At 43.8% G+C, this 21,166-nt stretch overlaps 1 protein-coding gene across 2 annotated transcripts in view; it reads right to left on the bottom strand.

Annotated features, from left to right (window-relative positions):
- Positions 1 to 21,166, bottom strand: part of Slc44a5 (solute carrier family 44 member 5) — a 241,959-nt gene that overhangs the window by 7,846 nt on the left and 212,947 nt on the right. For both annotated transcript variants that reach the window (XM_057794114.1, XM_057794115.1), the window contains exons 6-16: positions 18,747 to 18,872; positions 17,527 to 17,587; positions 14,415 to 14,538; positions 13,243 to 13,326; positions 12,001 to 12,113; positions 7,881 to 8,012; positions 6,399 to 6,498; positions 3,900 to 3,992; positions 3,170 to 3,257; positions 2,530 to 2,792; positions 1,973 to 2,067 (exon numbers count right to left, since the gene is read on the bottom strand). In XM_057794114.1, the coding sequence (XP_057650097.1) occupies positions 1,973 to 2,067; positions 2,530 to 2,792; positions 3,170 to 3,257; positions 3,900 to 3,992; positions 6,399 to 6,498; positions 7,881 to 8,012; positions 12,001 to 12,113; positions 13,243 to 13,326; positions 14,415 to 14,538; positions 17,527 to 17,587; positions 18,747 to 18,872 (1,279 nt within the window). The remainder of the gene's footprint in view (positions 1 to 1,972; positions 2,068 to 2,529; positions 2,793 to 3,169; positions 3,258 to 3,899; positions 3,993 to 6,398; positions 6,499 to 7,880; positions 8,013 to 12,000; positions 12,114 to 13,242; positions 13,327 to 14,414; positions 14,539 to 17,526; positions 17,588 to 18,746; positions 18,873 to 21,166) is intronic.

Here is a 21,166-nt window from a genome sequence, read left to right as displayed (position 1 = left end):
TTGTTAAATCAAATAGATATCAATGGCCAGTCAAAAGCCTTCTCCGTCTCCTCATATTTTACTTGCTGGCAGAGGGCTGCTTCTCCTAGGAATTCTAAGTAGGATGATACAAAGAGGATTCTTTTTTATCTGGCTGCTCTCACTTAGCACAGTGCCTTCAAAATCGACCCCTTTATTCCCTTCTGTGCACTAACACTGCACCGGAAGTGGAATGCACTCCTTACCCTGTCATTAGCAGACACGTGAGTGGGTCACATCCTTTGGCTGTAGTAGATACTTATCATGGATACTGGGGAGCAATGTGGGAGTCGTTTTCTGGGTTTCTATGAAATTATATTTTTAGCATTTTACACATTGTAGCTGTTTCCATGGTGGCTGTACCGTGACACATTTGTATGAAAGGGTCCAGCTTCTCTATCCCACACTCTATTCACGGCCGGTTTGTTGCGGTTGCTCTGACGGCCATCCTGATGGGTGTGTGGTGGCATCAGGATGTGGCTTGGTTTGTAGGTCCTGTATAATGACTCTGTGTCCTTACAGTCTTAGTTGAGCATTCTTGTCTATAGGGGAGGTCTTCTCAACTCCTTGGGCCACCTTTGGACTTTCACTGCTTGCTATCGAGTGACAGGAGTTCTGCATGTGTTCTGGACACGAGTCCTTTAACTACCTGGCATATTATTTGCAACGATTTTCCTCCACTGTGAAGGTTGTCTCTTTACTCTGCTGTTCCTTTCATGCACAAGTGTTTCTAAACTTCATGAAGTCCAATTTGCTTTCTCTTGTGTTTTTGGTGTGAAATCAAGAAATGGCCATCAAATCCAATGACACAAAAATTCTTCTTCTCGAAAAGTATTATAGCATTATCCCTTGTGTTTAGATCTTTGCTGTGTATTGGGTTAATTTTGTATTTACTGTAAATATGGGTCCAGCTTTATGTACTCACATGTGGGTGCTCCGATGTTTCTATCACCTTTAGACTGACTAATCTTTCCCTATCAAACAGTTTTAAATGTGAGAATTTATGTGTGGGATTCTCATGTTATTCCAGGTCTATATGTCCACTTGATTGCCAAACCATCCTGCTTTAATGCTATCATTTTATCTAAAATCAGGAAATTCAATCAGGAAATAAGAGCTCCAACTTTTTTTCCCACTTCATTATTTTTATGACACAGTGTGAGCAGAGCCTGTGTGTGCAGACTGCGTGTGCTGTGTATGAAGACACGGTGTGAGCAGAACCTGTGTGTGCAGACTGCGTGTGCTGTGTATGAAGACATGGTGTGAGCACTGCCTGTGAGCCTGTGTGTCTGCGGACTGCATGTGCTGTGTATGAAGACACGGTGTGAGCAAAGCCTTTGTGTGTGCAGACTGTGTGTGCTGTGTATGAAGACACGGTGCGAGCAGAGCCTGTGTGTGCAGACTGCGTGTACTGTGTATGAAGACACACTATGAGCAGAACCTGTGTGTGCAGACTGTGTGTGCTGTGTATGAAGACACGATGTGAACAGAGCCTATGTGTGTGTGTGGACTGCATGTGCTGTGTATGAAGACACGGTGTGAGCGGAGCCTGTGAGCCTGTGTGTGTGCGGACTGCATGTGCTGTGTATGAAGAGTGCTGTCAGGGCTCACAGTGTCTTAAGCCTGGCAGATATGGAACTGTCCCTGTGACATCTTACATGTTCCTCCACAGTAATATGTTAAGATAGAATTCTTCAATTCCTCTTTGAAATTTGTTTCTCTTGGACCCCACAAGATCAACCATGAGGACCCCAGACACTCTGCCTTCCCCTCCACTCACATCCCTCATATTGGTACCTCATACTTAGCAAGTCCTGTTGGACTGTGTTTCAAAATATTCAAATCTCTACCACATCTATCCTCTCCTCCCTGATCCACAATGTCACCACGTCACCTGCACCCCACCCCACCCCACTCTTACCAGGAAATTTTATGATCACTTCTGCGAACTTACTTTTCAGCCGCCTGTCCAGGTACTCTAAGATCACTTTGAACATCTGGACTGATGCGAGGATCAATGATCCGAAGGCCAGGGACCCCGTGTGGTATCTAGGTGAAGACAAAACAGGGCATAAAATGAAGGGTTGTTCTGTATACACAGGTGCCTCTCGAACAGTTCCATGGATAAAAGGGAGGGAGAAAAGCAGGGTTTCTTGTAATCTCTTATTCAAACTGATAGAGCTTTCCGCAGAAAGTTTGAAAGCAATTATCCATCTTGTCTCTATAACCCATAATATGTTCTCCCAGAAGGGGTCTTGGCCTGATCAATGGGGCCACAAGATAATTCTTTTGGTGTCCAACTGTATGCCCTATCGTCTCTGGTAACCTATGGGATTTAGGACATTGACGGGATTGCAAAGCCATGTAACTAGAGGCAATGAGCATCTACGAATCTCAAGTTGTATTTTCAGCTCATTAGCGCCTTTCCACTTGAATTCACTCGCCAGGCATAAACACCAGAGCACAAATTGTAGCTGAAGAAAGGAGCGTGGAGTTCAGTGCTGAGCTTACCGCACCGCTCGTCCGAAGGCAATGAAGAGCGGGTATTTCGGGATGTCCTCGGGTTTCCTCATGGCCCAGTAGTATGAAGCAAAGGCCCCCGCGAGGGTGCACTGACCCAACGCAATGACAAAGTTTATAAGCCAGAGGAAGGCAAAGAGGTTGTACATCTGGAAGGTCATGATGTAATTGTGATACTCATTCTTTCCACTGTAGGAAGCGAAGTTACAGGATGCCCCGGGGCAGACTTTGGGAATGTTAGTTTCAGGGAAAATCTGTGCTCAGAAGAAGATACAAGAACATGGCATTAAATGTGGGTCTTATCTTTCCTTGTGGCTCCCCAGCTGGGTGTTCTGTCCTCTTTTCATTACTTTTGGTTGCTACTTCTCTGATATATTAACTGATGGAATTCTTTAATGAGTTCTGGAAAGGGCTGATTTCAATCCATATGCACCCACCTCTCTCCCTACTGTACTTTTACACATTATTTGTGCTTTCATTGCCACAGCAGTTTCCTGGATTTACTGCAGAAAAGCGAGCTCTGTTCCCCCTGCTACATCCAATGCTTTCCTGACGACCCCTGCCTTTCTTTCTGTACCAAGATCCCCCGCATCTGTTTCATGATGTGCGATAGCAGAATTCTTTTACTCACATCTGGGTCACAAGTTTCATCTTCATAGATACATTTCCCCTCTGGGACCATAACTTTGAATATTGGTACTCCTGATGTAGCCAAGAAACTGAACAACCTTGATTAAGGATAAACTATTTACTGTTAAATTAAAGATAAACAGATAAGAAAACCATAATCGGCAGACTGTGGAGGAATGCGCTTTAATGGCCTTTTCTTCCCATGTTGTACCGATCGTCTTCCCAGGAGGCTGATACAAGTGCATTATGGGCCAGCTGCACTGACAGGGCCCCGACAAACCAGTGAGAGATGGAGGACACTGCTTAGTTATTGCCAAGAATAAGCATTAGAACAGAACACATATCTGTAACTTCTTTAGGGGGAAATTAAATTTGATCGACAAATTTTTAGGCTTGGAACCTAATCCAGTTACTTCTTTAGGTTGTTCCTTGTCTTCACAGGAATAAAAAAAACCCTGGATGTGAGGTCTGGTCTTGAGCAGCAAGGTGGACTCCAGAGATAAAGAAATCCATTATGGAGAGAGGGGAGGAGGGTCGGGGAAGGGAAGTGGGAAGGCATTTATGAGCGAAGGGCAATCACATACACACACACACATACACACACATATATCATATATATACATACACATATACATATTTGTATATAAATATGTGTGTGTGTCATGATGAAATCTATTATTTTACACATCAACTTAAAAAGGTAACAGCAGAGGTCAGCGGCCAAAGGATACATGGCTGTCACCGCCCAGTAGGAGATGCAGATGGACAGCAGGATGAAAGTTACAATCGGGTACATCAGCGTGCTGGGGATGTAGCCGATGGCCCTGAAATGAAGCGAACAGTTGAGGTTCAGCAGGAATCTGGATCGGATCTGCATGCTCTCAATACCCTGCATGCTCTTAATACCCTGCACGCTCTCAATACCCAAATGTTCGTGTGTAAAGAACTAGATGCAAGCCTTAGACTGGATTTCTGAAACAGTGCTAATGGTCACTGATAATTTTCTCATTTTCTTCAGCGGTGGTCGTAGCAAGTCCTGAGCTGGCTTTGACATGCATTCACACATTTTAAAGAGGGGTGTTCCCCAGTGCTGAGGTCAACTCTTGCACAAGACTTCCAGTCCCCTTTCCTGCTGAGCAACCAGCAAGGTTTTGACAGACCACAGCCCTGTGATGTCTTCCTGTTTAAACTTTAGCTTCTTAAAGTGAGAGAAGACCTTCAGGCCTTCTGTTACAGTGTGAGATTCCTCTCCTGATACAAAAACCTCTGTGCTGTGTTCCACGCTGCGCTGGCCTTTGCTGCAGGCACCGTGCAGGGAACTACGATGCGGTTCACGCCATCCTACGAAGAATCAGACAGGCCTTCCTCATCTGCCCTCTGGCATCTCACACCCACCACTTCTTGGGGAAGAGATGACTGTGTTATCACTCCCCACAACACAGGAACCGTTCAGCGGGCTGTCCTTCTAGGACATTTCACCACATGACGGTTTGCCGAATGTCCCCAGCTAGACTGTCACTGGCAGCTTTAAGAAGTTGCTCCAGTCTCTGTCTCCAGACTGAACACATTCCTATTCTGTGTTGCCAAGGAAATCTCCCTGCATCAAATGCACCTGCACACATGCCCACCCTGTCCTGTCTCACACCAGAGCTCTGCTCCTTCCCTTTCTGCACACTTGGAATTTAAGCTGTTAATTCAAAGTTTACTCTAAACTCTGACCCATTTATTCTGGCCCTTACTTCCCCTTTGACAATCTATCAACCTGTCACAGTGATGCTGGCCCTTCAACACCGCACACACTCACGTACACACCACACAGTTGCACACACACGCACCACACACGCTCACTCCACACACTCACCTACACATTGAAGGTTGCTAGATGTGCGTTGGGTTATAGTGAACTACACGATAACGTACCATTTAAAAAATACACCCAGAAAATCAGTAGTTTCAGGGGATAATGACAGGGCCTCCTTTATTGTAAGGGGGGGAGTTTAACCAGCAGCTTGTTAGCTGTTAAACCACTGGCTTCGGGTGGCACTATGATTATAATAATATGGCAATTTTGTTAAAATAGTCCTTAAAGACAATTAAAAACAATTCTGCCCTGGGTGGTTAACAACTTTGTTTCCAGTGTTGTAAGCAGAGGGTCTGTGGCTTCCTGGGGGAGTTTTCCCTGCTCCTCATTCAAAACCTGACTGCACAGACTTTCTCAAGTGACCATTTGGAACAGTTTGGAGACTATAGATATTATTGGATCTTATGAAAGATGGTTTATTTTGTAACATTTTAAAAATGAGAGTGGCCCTGGGTATTAAGTGTGCCTGAATTATGTGTTTCTCATACAGAATGTATAGTCAGGCACTCAGGAACCAGCACTTTGTCCACTAGGAAGGCGTATCATGCACACACAATGCACAGCACACAATTGATATCATGGGATTACAGTGATTAGAACTTCTGCAAATTCTCTCAATCAGTGACATTAACACACATGCCACCATGGGATAATGGGACCCACGGTACCGCCATCTGTACTTCATGACTGACATTCTCCTAGCATGTACATGTTCACATGTGTCTGTGCACAGGCTACATAGATTCTTAGTTTGCACTGTGGAATGGGAGACAGAAAGGACTTGTTGGAGGTGACCTTGATGCCAGTAAGTGGAAACATCTGAACATAAACACGTTCTTAATGTTCTTCAATTTCTTCCTTAAAAAGTCCTGGTAGTGTGGGTACTGCAGGGAAGACGGTTCATTTGCTGAAGGTTTGCTGTGCAGCACAAGGGCCCAAGAGGGCTCCCTGACACCCACCCAAAAAGCTGGCGTGCTGGTCCACACCTGTAATCCCAAATGCCAAGGAGGTGGGGACAGAAGGATGCAGGAGCTCACTGGCTAGGAAGTCTAAATGAAAAAGTGCAGTCCAGAGTCAGGGAGACACTCTCTCAAAACTAAAGTGGAGTCACATCAACTTCTGGCTTCCACACTAATGTGCACACACACATTCACAAACACCCCATGCATACACATATCATGCACACACATACGCATGCATACACAATAGGCACATACACACATGTGCATGCACACACACAGGCTGACACCTGCCCCAGCACTGGCTGCGCCCCTCCCCCACCCCAGCCCGACACCTGCCATGAGCACTGGCTGCGCCCCTCCCCCACCCCAATCCGACACCTGCCATGAGCACTGGCTGAGCACCTTACTTGCTTCCTTCCTTCAGCATGATGATGGCTACTCGGATTCGACTCCTGAGGAAGATGAGCACTATGATGAGGATGGCCTCGATGACGGACAAGATGATCACTGAACAGGAAAAGACGGCAGTCTGCAGTACAAGCCAGCACCAGAAGCAAGCTTATTCTGCAAACCTAGGAACGGGCTTAGCAGACCATTTCTGCTAAGGGCTTACTGGCATTTTCTGAAACTGTTGTAACAAAGGCGTGTGTTAGAATTGGGGGGAGGAATATAACAAGACTATTTGGCCTCAAGAAGTTTTGAAGCAGATTTGGCTAGCAGATAAGAGAAAAAATGGAGCAAGTGAGGAGGTTTCTACTAGAAGGAAGTGGTCCTGGCTCACCCACCTCAGGGAGGAAGAAAGGTATCTGGGCTTTTCACCTTTCCTTGTAGCTAGGAAACTCCCCAGAGAGTAAGAACAGCACAGGACCCAAGATGTCCCCACTGTATGGTCCTTTTTTACACACAGGCATTTTATTCCTTAAGACTATTTTCTTCACCTAACAGCCTCAGTGGGGGCAGAGTTCTATGATTTTCAGCCTACGAGAGTTATAAATCTCAATTCAACACTGAAATGGATTCTCTTTCTGTGTTGTGGTTTCTGTTTTCTGAGGCAAGGTCTCTGGCCAGTCTGGACTTCATGCTTCTGGTTCAGAACAGCTGTGGCCACCCGGTCCTCTGCTTCCCCTTCTGTGTCCGCTGTTCTGTCTATCCCCACTTTGCATGGTGCTGGGTGCCATTAGAGGACATAGTCTCGCCTGCCCTTAATACCCAGAGTTTCTCGGACCAAGAGGCAGAAACAGGTTTGGAATGTACAGAGATTAGGCGCTTGCTGAGGATAACTGTGTGATCAGGTGATGCGTACACGCTTCTTCCTACACCCTTACTGAGTTCCTCTGATATGTCAAGGCCGATATGAATAAAAAGAAGGGAAAATTTCAAAAACAGAATTCAATGAAAAACTGTCAAAACCTAGATTCATGAACAGGAATCTCCAATTATAGAAACATAAGACTGAAACTATCTTTGAGATGATCTTGCTTTAGAAATTACTGCCAACCTTAAGTAATTCAATAATGTGAACGGTTAAGAATGTAAATCTATTTTCAGTTATTTCTCACAATTCCTGCAATAATCAGCTGGAAGCTTCTGCTGAAGCGAAGTAAATGTCCTCTTTCTTTTAAAGTAAGATCACAAAAGTCAGCCATTTCTTTCTTTGGCAGGCTAACATCAATCAAGTCCCCATAATCAAACCATTTCAAATTAAAGGCAAGTGGCCTGGAATTCTTCTAAAGCTGCGCTATCTTAGGCTAACAATATGTTCACGATTTCCACACTCCTAACTCACAGACATCTACAGTCGTCACTGAGTGACCCACGCGTTCAGCAGGATGCACCGAGCTCAGGCTTCTCCATGCACAAACAGGCTTCTTCGTTGTTAATCTACTCACTCATTGAGAACCACGTCTGCTTCAGCTGAAAGAACATGTGTATGCTGCTCTGAACTCCGATGTCGTATATCAGGATGGTGGACTGTGGTTTCTGCTGGAGGCCATGGTACTCTTGATAACAGTACCATATGCCTTGGAAGAAAAAGACCAATATCCAGTGTTATTTTCTGAAGTAGAAGCTACATGCTTACCATACATGCCTACATAAAAATGATCAATATGGCCGTTTCTACAGAGTTAGAATCAGGCTTGGCTGCAATAGCCCAACTGCTGCTCTGGTTGACATAAATGTTTTCTGAATTTATGTGGCTTGCAGTGTGCTCCTGGCTCATAGCAACCTTAGCATCCACCAACAGGACTGTTTCAATATTGCTACAGTACATCTGTCTTGTAGGAAAAAGGACCAACACCCCTTATTTATACTCGGTACTAATATCTTATTTATTGGCTTATTTATAATTGTGTACTTCTATGAATCATGAGAAGATTTTAATAGACGCACTCAAGTTTAGAATTGGTTTTGTTTTAGTGAATTGGGCTGGGCCTGCTCCTAATAACTTTATTTCAAATTCTATTTTGTCTGATGTTATTATACTACTATAGATTTCTTTCTATAACTGCTAGTTTTTTAAAATCGATTCTTTCACTTTTAACTGTTGTGTTTCCTTACACATTCTGTATAGTTGGTAAATAACATACAGTCCCAACTTGTGTACATTTTAATCTGACCTGATCATCTCTGTTCTGTTTTCATTTACATATATTCTCTTTCTTCTAGTTCCCTGCCATCTACTCTGTTTTGATAACCTTCTTGAAAATTTACTGCAAGCTGAATACTCAAGTTCAAAGTGAGTATTTAATAAGGAAATATTAAACAAGGGCCTTTGGTCACCTGAGGATCACTCCTATTCTGGTTATTTGCCCAATATCTTAGTTATTTGTATTTTAGCCTGAAAATACACCAATTTCTTTTTTTGAGACAGTATTTCTCTCGGTAGCCCTGGCTGTCCTGGAACTCACTCTGTAGATCAGACTGGCTTTACGAACTCAGAGATCCACCTGCCTCTGCCTCCCGAATGCTGGCCTTAAAGGCGTGCGCCACCCCCTGCTGATGCCATTACTTTACATGAGTAAAGCTCACTTCACTTGACCTATTGTTTGCCAGTTCATTTTCTCTGCTCACTCGCCTTTGTGAGTCTTGTATTATTGAGAGGAATCATTTTCCTTTCTGTTCTCTATTCCAGGTATCAGGAAACACATCTGGTTACACACACAGCCATCTCCACGGCCGCCTCCTCAGCTGGGGCTCAGGACATTCTGGTACATGGACTATTGCAGCAGCCTCCCGGCGTATCTCGTTGTTTCCTGTCCTTGTCTTGCTTGTCACCGGAACGACAGTCATCATCAAGTCACGTCTCTCCTCTGCTCAGAACCATGCAGAGCCTCTCTACTTCACACCAATACCCTGAGTGCTCTGATCTTCCGTGAAGTCTGTGGCCTCATCTCCTCCTGTGCCCTCCTTACTCAGCATAGCCATCCGCTCAGCCTCCTAGCCATTCCTTCAGCATGCAGTTTCCTCGGTGCCTTTGCTCTAGCTGCACCCACGACTAGAACTTTCCCTGGCCACCACCTCGGAAGGTATTGCTTCCTCCGGGTGGTTCACATCTGTCTTCTCACAAAGACCTTGGGCTGGGGTGTAGCTCAGTGCCAAGCCCTTGTCAGACAACAGCAGCAGAAGCGGCAGGAAGGACACCAGTCCTATCCCTCCTAACACAGCCGTGCTCACTCCTCAGCCTGCAGGGTACACTCAGTGCCCATGCTGTGCTTCCTGTCTTTCCTATAGCAACCACGACCTTCAATACACAGTGTGCTTCACGGCAAGCTTGAAACCAGTGAAGACCTTCGCTTGCTTGTCCAATGTTACATGTTAAGAGTCCAGTGCAGTGTGTGTCATAACTGCTCAACTGATGTCCAATGAACATGCATAAATGAGTATCTGACCTCATGCATTTCTCTTTCTTTGCTCTCCTTCATATAGATATGGATATATCTTTCAAATATGACTGATGTATGACGTCATTCTCTCTGACTTTTATTCTTTCTCTGTTTTATCCACACAATAGTATTTTTGTTGCATTCTGCTGTGTTTAAATAATTCTTTGAGATTCATTTATCTTGGTAAGACTCTTCTGTTATTACTCACACACACTTGTACCGATTAGCTTTTTAATTCATTCATTGTGACATATCCACATTATTCTACGCCTTAGTAAATTCGGTACAATCAATAACAATGTTTGGTTTTCCATGACAGTAAATAATCAGTGGCCCAAGCCAGTCACAGAGGCCAGTCACAGCTGTTACTTACAGTTTTCAACCTAAACGGACATTTTTCTTGCTGTAAATGGCTTCAAGCTTAACTGCCATGCAGTTAGTTGCTGGGTTAGCACCACCTAGGGAGTCAATAGGCAGCAGAGACTGACGGCTTTACTTGAGCTTGTGTATATTCCTGTCTCTCCTTTTGCAGTGGAAAAAAAAAAAAAAACAGCCAACCTCAGTTCTCTTGTTGCCTAAGACAAGTCAGTGGGGCCAATGGCAGACTTGATATCAAAGGAGAGACTGGATCACACACCTATGTGGGAGTCCCCTCTGTGTGCTGTGATTACCACTAATGAATAAAGAAACTGCCTTGGCCTGTTGATGGGGCAGAACTTAGGTAGGCGGGGAGGACTGGACTGAATGCTGGGAGAAAGGACAGGGTCAGGGGATGCCATGGATCTGCCGCTGGGGATAGACATGCTGAAACTTTGCTGGTAGGTCATGACCTCATGGTGATATACAGATTAATAGAAATGGGTTAAACTAAGATGTAGGAGTTAGCTAATAAGAAGCTAGAGCTAATGGGCCAAGCAGTGATTTAATTAATACAGTTTCTGTCTGATTATTTCAGTTCTGGGCGGCCGGGATGAACAAGCAGTTCCTTGCAACATACACCTAGATGCTCCAGTGACAAATTTATGTAGGACATACAAAAAGAGTAGGGATGGTGGTTCTCAGGCTCCTCTACTAGACCGGCCCCTGCTCACCTGGCTGTGCTCAGCAGGACATCAGGGCAAGTGGAGAATGCCAGGGAGGGCTGGGCTGTTGACCAAGAAGCTCTTTGAATACAATGACAACAGTAACTGAATCAGTAACTGACCATTTACCATGTCTAGACTCGGTTCTGTCAGCCAGAGATCCATATTTCTTATCTTCTGAGATGGAAGCCATCATTAGATTGATGGTACAGATGTGGGAATTTGGTCTTAAAATCTTAAGAATGGTTTCCATAGTTACTCAGTTATACAGTATGCAGCTGAGTCATAGCCAAGGCCAGGTACTGAAAGTGAGCCTGCCCACACCCTTACATATATTATATGTGCAAACCTGTCTGAGCAGCAGAAACAGGAGCTGGTTATTTTCAGTGTGTACTATGTGGCCAATCCAAACAGTACTGTGAGGGAAGTAACTCTTTGGAGTATAAACTGCTCTATGTCGTACCAATTGCTGTTTAGAAGGCCCAGGACAAACGTCACACTTGAATTCCTTTATTTAGTGTTCACATCAGGCCTGATGTACACTGCTTTTGGTGAGATCGAACTGAACTCTCAGTCCAATGATTGCGATTTAGTGTGCTTGCCTCTAGAGAGTGATGCCTCACTATGGGAGCTGACCACTAAAGCGTGTGCCAGCGCCTGATTAAATGTACAATCCGAGCTAAGAAAAGCAGATCAAGTCATGCAGCTGTGCAGACCTGCCACTGACTGACAGACAAGTCACAGGGAAGACAAACTGCTTGAAAAGCTTTCATTTATTTTACAGGATCTTTCCTGCTCCTCCCAATCCCCATCAGGACCGAGACCGAAGGCTGCTAGGGAAAGGAGTAGATTTTTCTCATGCAGATTTTCTCAAAATAATGACAGAAAGAGTTACAGAGAAAATAGTTGTGAAATTAAATAAATATTGTAAAGTTAATGACCCAAACTAATTAAGTCTAAGGCAAGCAAATGCTTTCCAATAATTGCTAATGACAAGGAAAGTTATTCTGAGACTTGGCGATTTTAAGAGTTGTGTTACCTACCATATCCTATAATTCCAAGCACGCCAAACATGAAGACCCAGAAGAGGAATCCAGCTATGTACCTCAGGAGTATCAGAAAACTCCAGCTCAGCGCCATGGCGATGGTCAGGCCACTGGAGGTAAAAACCACAACAAACAGAGTCCAGATGTACATATATGATTATATTATATATAACTATAAATATATATAAATAATTAATACAATGTCATCAGGTGTCTTTCATGCTTGTAATCTCAGCACTTGGAAGGCTGAAACTGGATGGAGTTCAAGACTTTCCTCCTTGATTACACAGTGAGATTTAAGTCAGTATAGACAGACTGCAGAAAAATACTTACATATTTTTGTGTGTGGTGTGTGTGTGTGTGTGGTGTGTGTGTGTAGTGTATATGTGCACACACACGCAGGTACCCATAAAGACCAGAAGAGATCCCTTGAAGCTGGAGATACAGGCCACTGTTAGGAACAGCTTGTGAACAGAACCGTAGGTCTCTGCAGGAGCAGCTGCTCTTAATCACTGAGCCATCTCTCCACCCACTAAGAAGCTGTCTTTAAAATAAAATGACACGTAAGGCTAATCAAGGAAGACAGAGGTGAGCTTGAGACGCTGTGCTGATGTGATTATAAAGTACCTTGGAGTCACTAACGGGGCACTGATAGGGAAACACAGAAGCCTCTCAACTCTGGAAAGTGGTACAAAGGTCGAGAGGTCGGGCTTACACACCAGATATGCTTGCCTGTGTCAGGACGGTCATCCCACGTGTCAACCTTCCAAAACACCAATCTTACTTCTGAAAATTTAAATCTCTACCTTTGTATGTATTTTAAGTTTCTCAGAACTAGAATAGCCTTTAATGGGAATTTATTATCATGTGTGAAAAGAGCACAGTAAAAATTACAAATGATCCATTGGAGTCAAAGGAGGGACAAAGGGGGAAAAACAGGAAATTCAAACCATGCCCACCCCCTGTGAATGTGAAGAGCAGAACACAGGACCCCAGACACAGTGGCAGGGACTTGGTACATGTACCAGTTCTACTAGTGAATTAATACATGAGCTTGAAAACTTATGTTCTTATAGGCATATTTTCAAATTTATCTGCCTTGTCCTTACCCCTACATGAAAAAGAAATTTACCCTGAGGACTGAGCCCATTTGTGACCATGTAGTAGGAACAAGGAGGCTGAGGAGTCTATAGAGGTCATCAACAAGCATCTAGAGAGGGCACGCTCAGTCTCACTCACATGAGGATCCATTTCCACGAGGTTGCATAGTCTTCAAACACCTTCAGTCCGATTGTCCTGGCATCAAAGATTTTACTGATGCCACTGAGTTCAGTGAAGGAAAAGTAAATTATTTTTGTTAATTTTCAAAAAAAAAGTTCTTATAATAAAAAATATTTTTACAAGACTCTATTCAAGGGTGCTTTCAGAGAGCATCTGCTATAGTGACCCCTTCACTAGCCCCAACAGCCTATCAAATGGCATTTCGAGACGCTTGCAAGCATAGCTGTAGTCCCATATACAGAAGAGCTGGCCATCCAAAGCAGGAGGAATCCTTACACAGCTCACACTACCTGCTCTCAGTATAGCAGAAGCTCCCCTGTAAGAGGTACATTTAAATGACAGAATCTAATTTACAAAGTTTCTAGATCTGACCATGCATATCCTCCTAATCCCTCTTTCTGCATCTCTGTCATGTGGTAGCCAGACATAGATCATGTGTCCCACATGGTGGGTGGTCAAGGTCACTGTCAAATCCTCCCTCCCAGCCCCCATCATAGCATGTCCCTCTTCCAAAGTAACCCCTGTCCCACCACTGTGATCTGTGTGCATCACAGGACATCGACTTTTGCTCTGTGTCTTGTGTTCGTGGAGTCATGTGTGTATCGTTATTTTATTGGTTTCCACGCAGCCTCCTATTTCCGAGGTTCATTTACATTGCTATTACATTCTAAATACGGAGGAGGGTGCTGCGCCACCTGCACTCCCAGTGTCTTTTAAGGAAAGGAAATAAATTTCCAGGATTCCTTTGATTTTGCTTTTAACTATGCAAGTGAGCAATGAAAGGGGAACATCCACGCTCGCGCACATGCGAGTGGGCACATAACCAAGGAAATGTATTTCTCAACAGTCCAGACTACTGTGTGCCACGTACAGGCAAACAAACAGCAGGAAACAGACTGTGTTCAACTTGATTGTAGAATCTGAGCTGGCAGCAGCACCCTTCTCTACATCAAATCTTCCTGCTTAACAGAAGGTTAACCACTCTGGAAGACACTATTCTTTCTAATCCAGAGCGGCATGCGCACTTCGTTTAAATACTGTGCAAGTGATTCCCTGTAACTCCGAGTGGCACTCTCATGTTCTATACAATAGCAGGATGCATCCGAAACAACACAGAAACGTGGACATACACTGCAGCCTCTCTGAGCTCTACGATATTTCTGGTCCTCCCAGTTCCGTCTTCAATCTGCATCCTGCTTCCTACTGTTAAGAGTCCGTTGATGGTTGAGAAGTCAGGCAAGCATCTCTGCAGGACTGTGGAAGAGAATGAAAACCACAGCAAACAGCTTTTTACCAATCTAGCCTTTAAAAACCCCCTGTTATCTGCATCAGGTTCTTGCTGGGTGTAAAATGTGCTCAGTGGAGATAGCTAACTACCCTTTATTGACATCTTCAGGGCTTTCTGGTGGTCGTGAGACAGAAATGGAAACAGCATCACAACATGAAGTCACATCCCAACCTATTGATATTTTGACATGTGAAAGATTCATCAAACTGCACAAATAAGGTGTGTAGATGAAGGGACATGGGCTCAGACCACATATGCTGAGATGCTTTGAAGGCAAAGCTGCTTGCATGGTGAGAGGAGTTTAGGACTGGCACGTTAACAGGTTCTAGATGGGGGCCAGCATGCATCTGTGTGAGGCCCTGGTCAGTCCTGAACACCGGATGATGTGGAAGGGCACACCTGTGATCCCAGCACTTGGGAAATGCAGGCAGGAAAATCAGAAGTTCATGGTCACTCTTGGCTATCTGAGATCAGTCTGGGATAGATGAGAGACTGTTTTGAAAATATTCTTTAAGTATTCCTCAGTGAAACCTTGGAAACTAGAGTTTAGTGGACGATTCCTGGAGGAATAAGAACCAGCTCAAGCTTCAAGCTCCCGTGGAGATGGGACTTCCAGTGGTGAATTCTTAGTAACTGTCTCCTTGCCAGCAAAGTCACCTACATTTTACTGAAAGATGGAAACTATTGATGGAGGGCCACACTGTTTGATGTAATTTCTGAGAAGAGTTAAATCGTTGCTCAGTCTTGTATGGTCTTGTTTTGGTTATAAAGAGCCCTATCCTCTCTAAACATACCACGTTAACGGTTACTGGAGAGCTGGGCACCAAATGGATTCTATGTATTCCAGCCCCAATTTTAAATGAAGAGTTAAGAGAAATCAGAAATGAATAGATATATTTTTTTATCTTTTTCTTGTAAGTAGTATCACTGATTTATATGTAGAGCTTGGACCTAAAACATTGAGCCAAGTGGTATAGGGAACAAGCTTCCTCATGAAGCTTTCCTTGGCTTGCCTGTCCGTCTTCAGATGATAGAGCTGACTTCCTTCATAACTTCCCCATCTTTCTCCTGCTCTACCTCCCTTCTGGGATCTGAGACAGCAGCCTCTAGGACCCCTTCTGCTCACTCTCTACCAGTCAGAGCCTTGCTTCTGCCTCCCCACATGACCTCATCCTAGTCCTTCTCCAGTGGGGTGCCTGGCACGCAGTAGGGCCAGTATATTTCTTCTCTCTCGTTCTTTCTAGTCTTTTTGTTCCTATACACACTGTGAGTATAAGTTTTGTTCCTCTATATGCCATAAGTGTAAGTTTTCACCTAGAAAGTCCCCTGGCCTTATTTTACATATTCTTTCTGGTAATCACTTCTAGTCTGTTATGGCCCGTTAATTAATATGCTCAGTGTATATTTAGAGAATATGAAGAAAAATTACAAAACGATATACTGTCCAGCCACCCACAGTGAACCATATGATTTTGCTGTTCCGTTTCTTTCTCATCTTTCTTCCACGCCCCTTTTTGGTGCCAAAATAATACAGGAAACAGAATTCCTTTTTCATCCTCCTCTCACGTAATCTTGCTTTGTCTGCTGTTATAAAATATTTAACGACTATGTGTTGTTAGTTGCATATTGTGTCTCGTAGTGATATACTTGATCCTCTGTTAAGAGAACACAGCTGATTGTAATGCTGATCTTAATGTCTCATTATTTCATTAGACTAAGAGAGGTTATGGATTATGTATTTTTATATCCCTAATGTAGATTTTAAAACATGTGATTTAGTCAAAATGTAATAGTGAGAACAGCTATTTTTCCTTTTCCCATAAGAAGTTTCTATGCTGTTCTTGGCCACATACAGCCAGCGCCTAGGGAATCCTGGGTTATTTCTCACCCGACCTACCTCTGCCTCGGGATCTTTAGTGGACCATAGAGAGATGATGGGCACTCAACACGTGGATTTCGTGGCAACTAATTCAACATACTTGACTTCCTAATTAGATTGGTGCCTATTACCTTTCTCCTGCTTTAGAAGAACTATACACTCATTGTGGAAGAATTGGGGGACAGAAAACAGGAGAAAGAGAGAAATGCCCCGTGTTGTCTCCCTTCCCACACCCTCTGGCAAACAACTCCTTAATATGTTTGGTGTTCTTTCTGATCTTTTTCCTTAAATAATTTCTAGGATTTCTTTTAATTTTAATACACTTGACCTTATGATGTCTACAGCTGTTTGCATTTTACTGAATATCAACCCACGTGTGTTTTGCTCTCTATTTATTAGTTCTAAGGTATTTCCTCTCGTGAACATGGTGGTTATTTCAGTGTTTGCTTGCCCCTGGATATGCAACCTTCCTTTCTCCCCCACCTCCACCAGCTGTGATTTCTGAGCTCTGTATTAGCCATTCTCTGGCTTGGTCTGAATGAACACTGGGTTGAAAACCCTCCCATGAAGCTTTTCTCTGTGGTTTGAATTACATCATTCAGAAAGGAAGAGGAGCCGTTATTTCAGTTTTCTGAATGGCTTATCAGTTTGTGCTCAAACAGCACAGAAACAAATATATATTCATCAGGGAAACAGAAGAACTTCAAATGTCAAATTATGAAGACAAAGTATGCAACTTAGAAACTGCTTCTGGGGCAACTTCTGAACATTCTTGACTAAATTCAGGAGTGGGTGTGCCTGACTGTGTGGGCTATACACGCTTGGAGGGGTACGTAAGATCACACTGGTGGGCTTCTTAAAATCAGTCCTACCGCTTCCTAACATGCTCATGTAGCCAAGCCCCACACTTCACCAAGTGCTGGAGGAAACACCCCGGTTGGAGTGAGGACAGTTGTGGCCAGAGACAACGCTCATGACTAACTCTGGGCTCTCAGGGTGGCACTGAACCCTGTCGGCCTCAGCTCATCAACTGAGGACTCAATTAAGTTTCAACGGTAAGATAATTACCACTTACAGGGTCTGCTTGGATAGACTGCTGGGGGACAGTCGCCGTGGGACAGAAGATCTGAGAGAGACTGAAAGGGAAGGGGCATGTTAACAATGCAAAGCCAGCAACAACCACTTTCCCTCTCAATATCAAAAATTTGAGCTTGAAATCTCAACTCCACATCTCGTTTCCCCAAACTGTCTCCCACTGCCAGAAATTATAAGATTATTACATACAAATTCTTCTTGGAAAAATGACTCTCAACGCTCTGAGTGAATCAACAGAGATAAAATACCACGATCTTACAAAAAGCTAACATTCTGGATCTCTGACCCTTCAAACTTTTTCTGGAAAAAACAGCATTTTCTATAATTACTAAACAATTAATAGTATTTAATATACTAAAGCTTCAGAAACCTCCTGTGTATGTCAAATCTAGGAAAGTGTGGGCTTAAACATTGCACTGTTTTATTTAGTGTGAGCATGTGTGTGTGCATGTGTGTACTCCAGGCATGCTAAGGCACACATGTGCAAGTCCCATCACCAGATTTTGTTTTCTCCTCCTATCACGTTGGTGTCAGTGTTGGGGAGGGAATTCAGGTCGGGCGGCAAGCACCCTCATCAGCTGAGCCGCCTAGCAGTATGGCTTCATAGTGATGACTCTAGATGACATAAAATTCTAGCTTTTATCAGCAACAAACCCATCCAGATATAAAAAGTATCTCAGCCAGGGCTACCTAGGCACACTTAACAGTCTTTTCTACCCAACAAGTGTACACAGGGTATGTCATGAATGGCATATTCCTCAGTCTATACAATGCATGTCCTGAATATTCTGTGTTTTGATACTCCACTAACAGTATGTGTTTCTGGGTGTTCATGTGTGCTTGTGTTTTATAAGAATGGTACCATTAATAATCATTTTCTAGATCTGGACATTACTCCAGTAGCAAACTAGAATGTTCCACTGAAGGTCTAAATAGCAGCTTAGCTCCTTCCAGGAGTGAGCTTGAGTACACGCACCTTTGCAGGCCTGGCCGTGGCCTTGCAGAGTTGGAGTACACACACCTTTGCAGGCCTGGACGTAGCCTTCCAGAGTTGGAGTACACACACCTTTGCAGGCCTGGCTGTGGCCTTGCAGATTGGAGTACACACACCTTTGCAGGCCTGGCCGTGGCCTTGCAGAGTTCTAGTACATGCGCCTTTGCAGGCCTGGCTGTGGCCTTGCAGAACTTGAGTACACGCACCTTTGCAGGCCTGGCCGTGGCCTTGCAGAACTGGCGATAGTATTCCCAGTGGCTTTTGTCTTCTTTGTTCAAAAATTGCATTTCCACGTAGGTTAGAAATTTCTCTGGGCACCTGGAGACACAGATCTGCAGAGCAGAAAAGCACAGCAATGGGAATGGATCGAGCAAACCAAGCAAATGTTTACACAGTAGGATGGGCTTCTCAATTCCTCGCCAGCATGAAGAGTCAAGCGTCATTGTCCAACTGACTTAAATCACATTTCTAGTTTTATTGTATAAAATTAAATTGAGTATAGACTGTTACCAACCTGTGCTTCCTGCTTTCTTGGTCTTGTGTTAAGACAAGTAATTGAATAGTAATGATAGTTTATGCTTTGATTTTTAAATCAGCACACAGTGTGCTGGAGACCATTGTAACATTTTAAATCAGCACACAGTGTGGAGACCACTGTAACATTTTAAATCAGCACACAGTGTGCTGGAGACCACTGTAATATTTTAAATCAGCACACAGTGTGCTGGAGACCACTGTAACATTTTAAATCAGCACACAGTGTGCTGGAGACCACTGTAACATTTTAAATCAGCACACAGTGTGCTGGAGACCACTGTAACATTTTAAACCAAGCATTTTTGTCCCTCTGCTTTCCCACCTCCCTGCTCCTGCCCCCCCCCTTGCCTTCCCTTCCCTCTCCATCCTCTGGCTGTTAGAGTCTTTCTGGGCATTCTTCTGCCACATTCCTTGGCTCTTGCAGTAGTGATGTAGATGTTGTGCTTAGGGTGAGTGGTCAACAATAACTTATTCGCAGCACGGTTATAGCTTTAGTATTGTTTGAACGGCCTTACTCATCTGTGAACCCTGTGAGCACAACGCTAACTTGCCAGAAAGATATGCCTACTGGTGCATTAGGACCACGGCTATTATGTGGGTAACCAGCTGTTTTCTGATGAATTTGGCGCCTGCTCTATAGGAGGGAATTTATACCTGGTACTATAAACCTAGTCAAAAATGCATGAGCAGGGACTACACAGACCCGAGGGGAAGCTGCTACTGCTGTAAAACTGCTTTCTAAATATTTATATTTTTATATCCATAGATAGTAATGGTCTCAGCATTGTTTAGAGAAGTTTCTGTTTGCAGCAGATTATAGATCATGCAGAGACTTCTTACTGACTGACCCTATAGACAATCAGGTGAATCCACAGTTGCTAAGTAGGCAGCTTTCCCAACTTTTGCCATGTTTATTACTATCTACAAGTTCATTCCGATGGAAGCCACGCTGACTAGATCATGCACGTACTAGGAGATACCTCAGAGACATGTTAGTTTTCATTCTTTGCTCATAAGATGATGAAAGACTCAAGTAGGTGGATACATTTTGGCACATTTATTAAAGTGAGTGCTCAAAGAGTTCAAGCTTTATTGAGTTTTTCATAATGTGAGGGAGTGCTTCCGGGATCCCGGCAATTCTACACTTCCAAATGCATGCACAATGTCTACTACGTGCACAAACTGGTGCACACACAACACATAAAAGAAAATATTTAAAATGGAAAAAAGTAGTTTGTCAAAGAGAATCGTGTCAAACTTCATTCCAAACACAAATCAGCTGAAAAAAAAAAAAAAACTGCCCTTTCTTCTCTCCCTCCATCAGACCACCTTTTTCACTTCAAATGGGATGCTGATTAGAAGCAATCATCGTACAATTAGCCAAAGAAGGTCGCACTGAGACTGGGTATCCTAATTGATCCCGGTCTGTTCTTCAAGCGCTTGTGACACACGTCTGGACCATGCTGCCAGCTGACAGAAACAGAGCACATAGAATAGCGCTCTGATCTATAAATACATCATTGCAGAGCCAATTGATGCGGGGTGCAAAAATTGCAGTTGCAATATATCCACGGAGCTGTGATCCCTACGGACTTCACAGGGCGCATGCAGCATGATTCTCCATCACTGCTGCTACATCATCAGCTCAGGGGGAATTAACACTGTTATTATAAACAAGAATCAGATGCTCCATTTGTGAGAATAATAAATGGCATTTTTGCCTTATCATAGGAACTTTCGTTTGTATGGCACAGTGGAAAGAATAGGAAAGTATTCATTCATTATAAATTTCTCCATTCGATAGATATTTATTGATCATTACTCTGGGGGTTTGAAGGTAATTGAACACAGCAGGAAGTAAAACAGATGACAATCCTTACCCTCAAGGTGTTTGCCTTTGGATACAGGGAGAAGTACAATCAAACACTTGTTACAGACAGGGATGGTTATGACTGAGGGCTAGAAGAGGCTAGAGAGTGAGGGGTGGATGGAGGTCTTGGGCTTTTCAGTCAGTAAGCCCTGTCACACAAGCATGAGGGCTTGAGTTAGAACCCCTAGCACCATGTGGAAAGCCGGGAGCAGCATCAGG

This window comes from Chionomys nivalis, chromosome 18, assembly GCF_950005125.1.
Source record: "Chionomys nivalis chromosome 18, mChiNiv1.1, whole genome shotgun sequence".
Lineage (NCBI taxonomy): Eukaryota > Metazoa > Chordata > Mammalia > Rodentia > Cricetidae > Chionomys > Chionomys nivalis.
The sequence above is the reverse complement of the archived record's forward strand: the minus strand, read 5'-3'. Positions and strand labels throughout refer to the sequence as shown.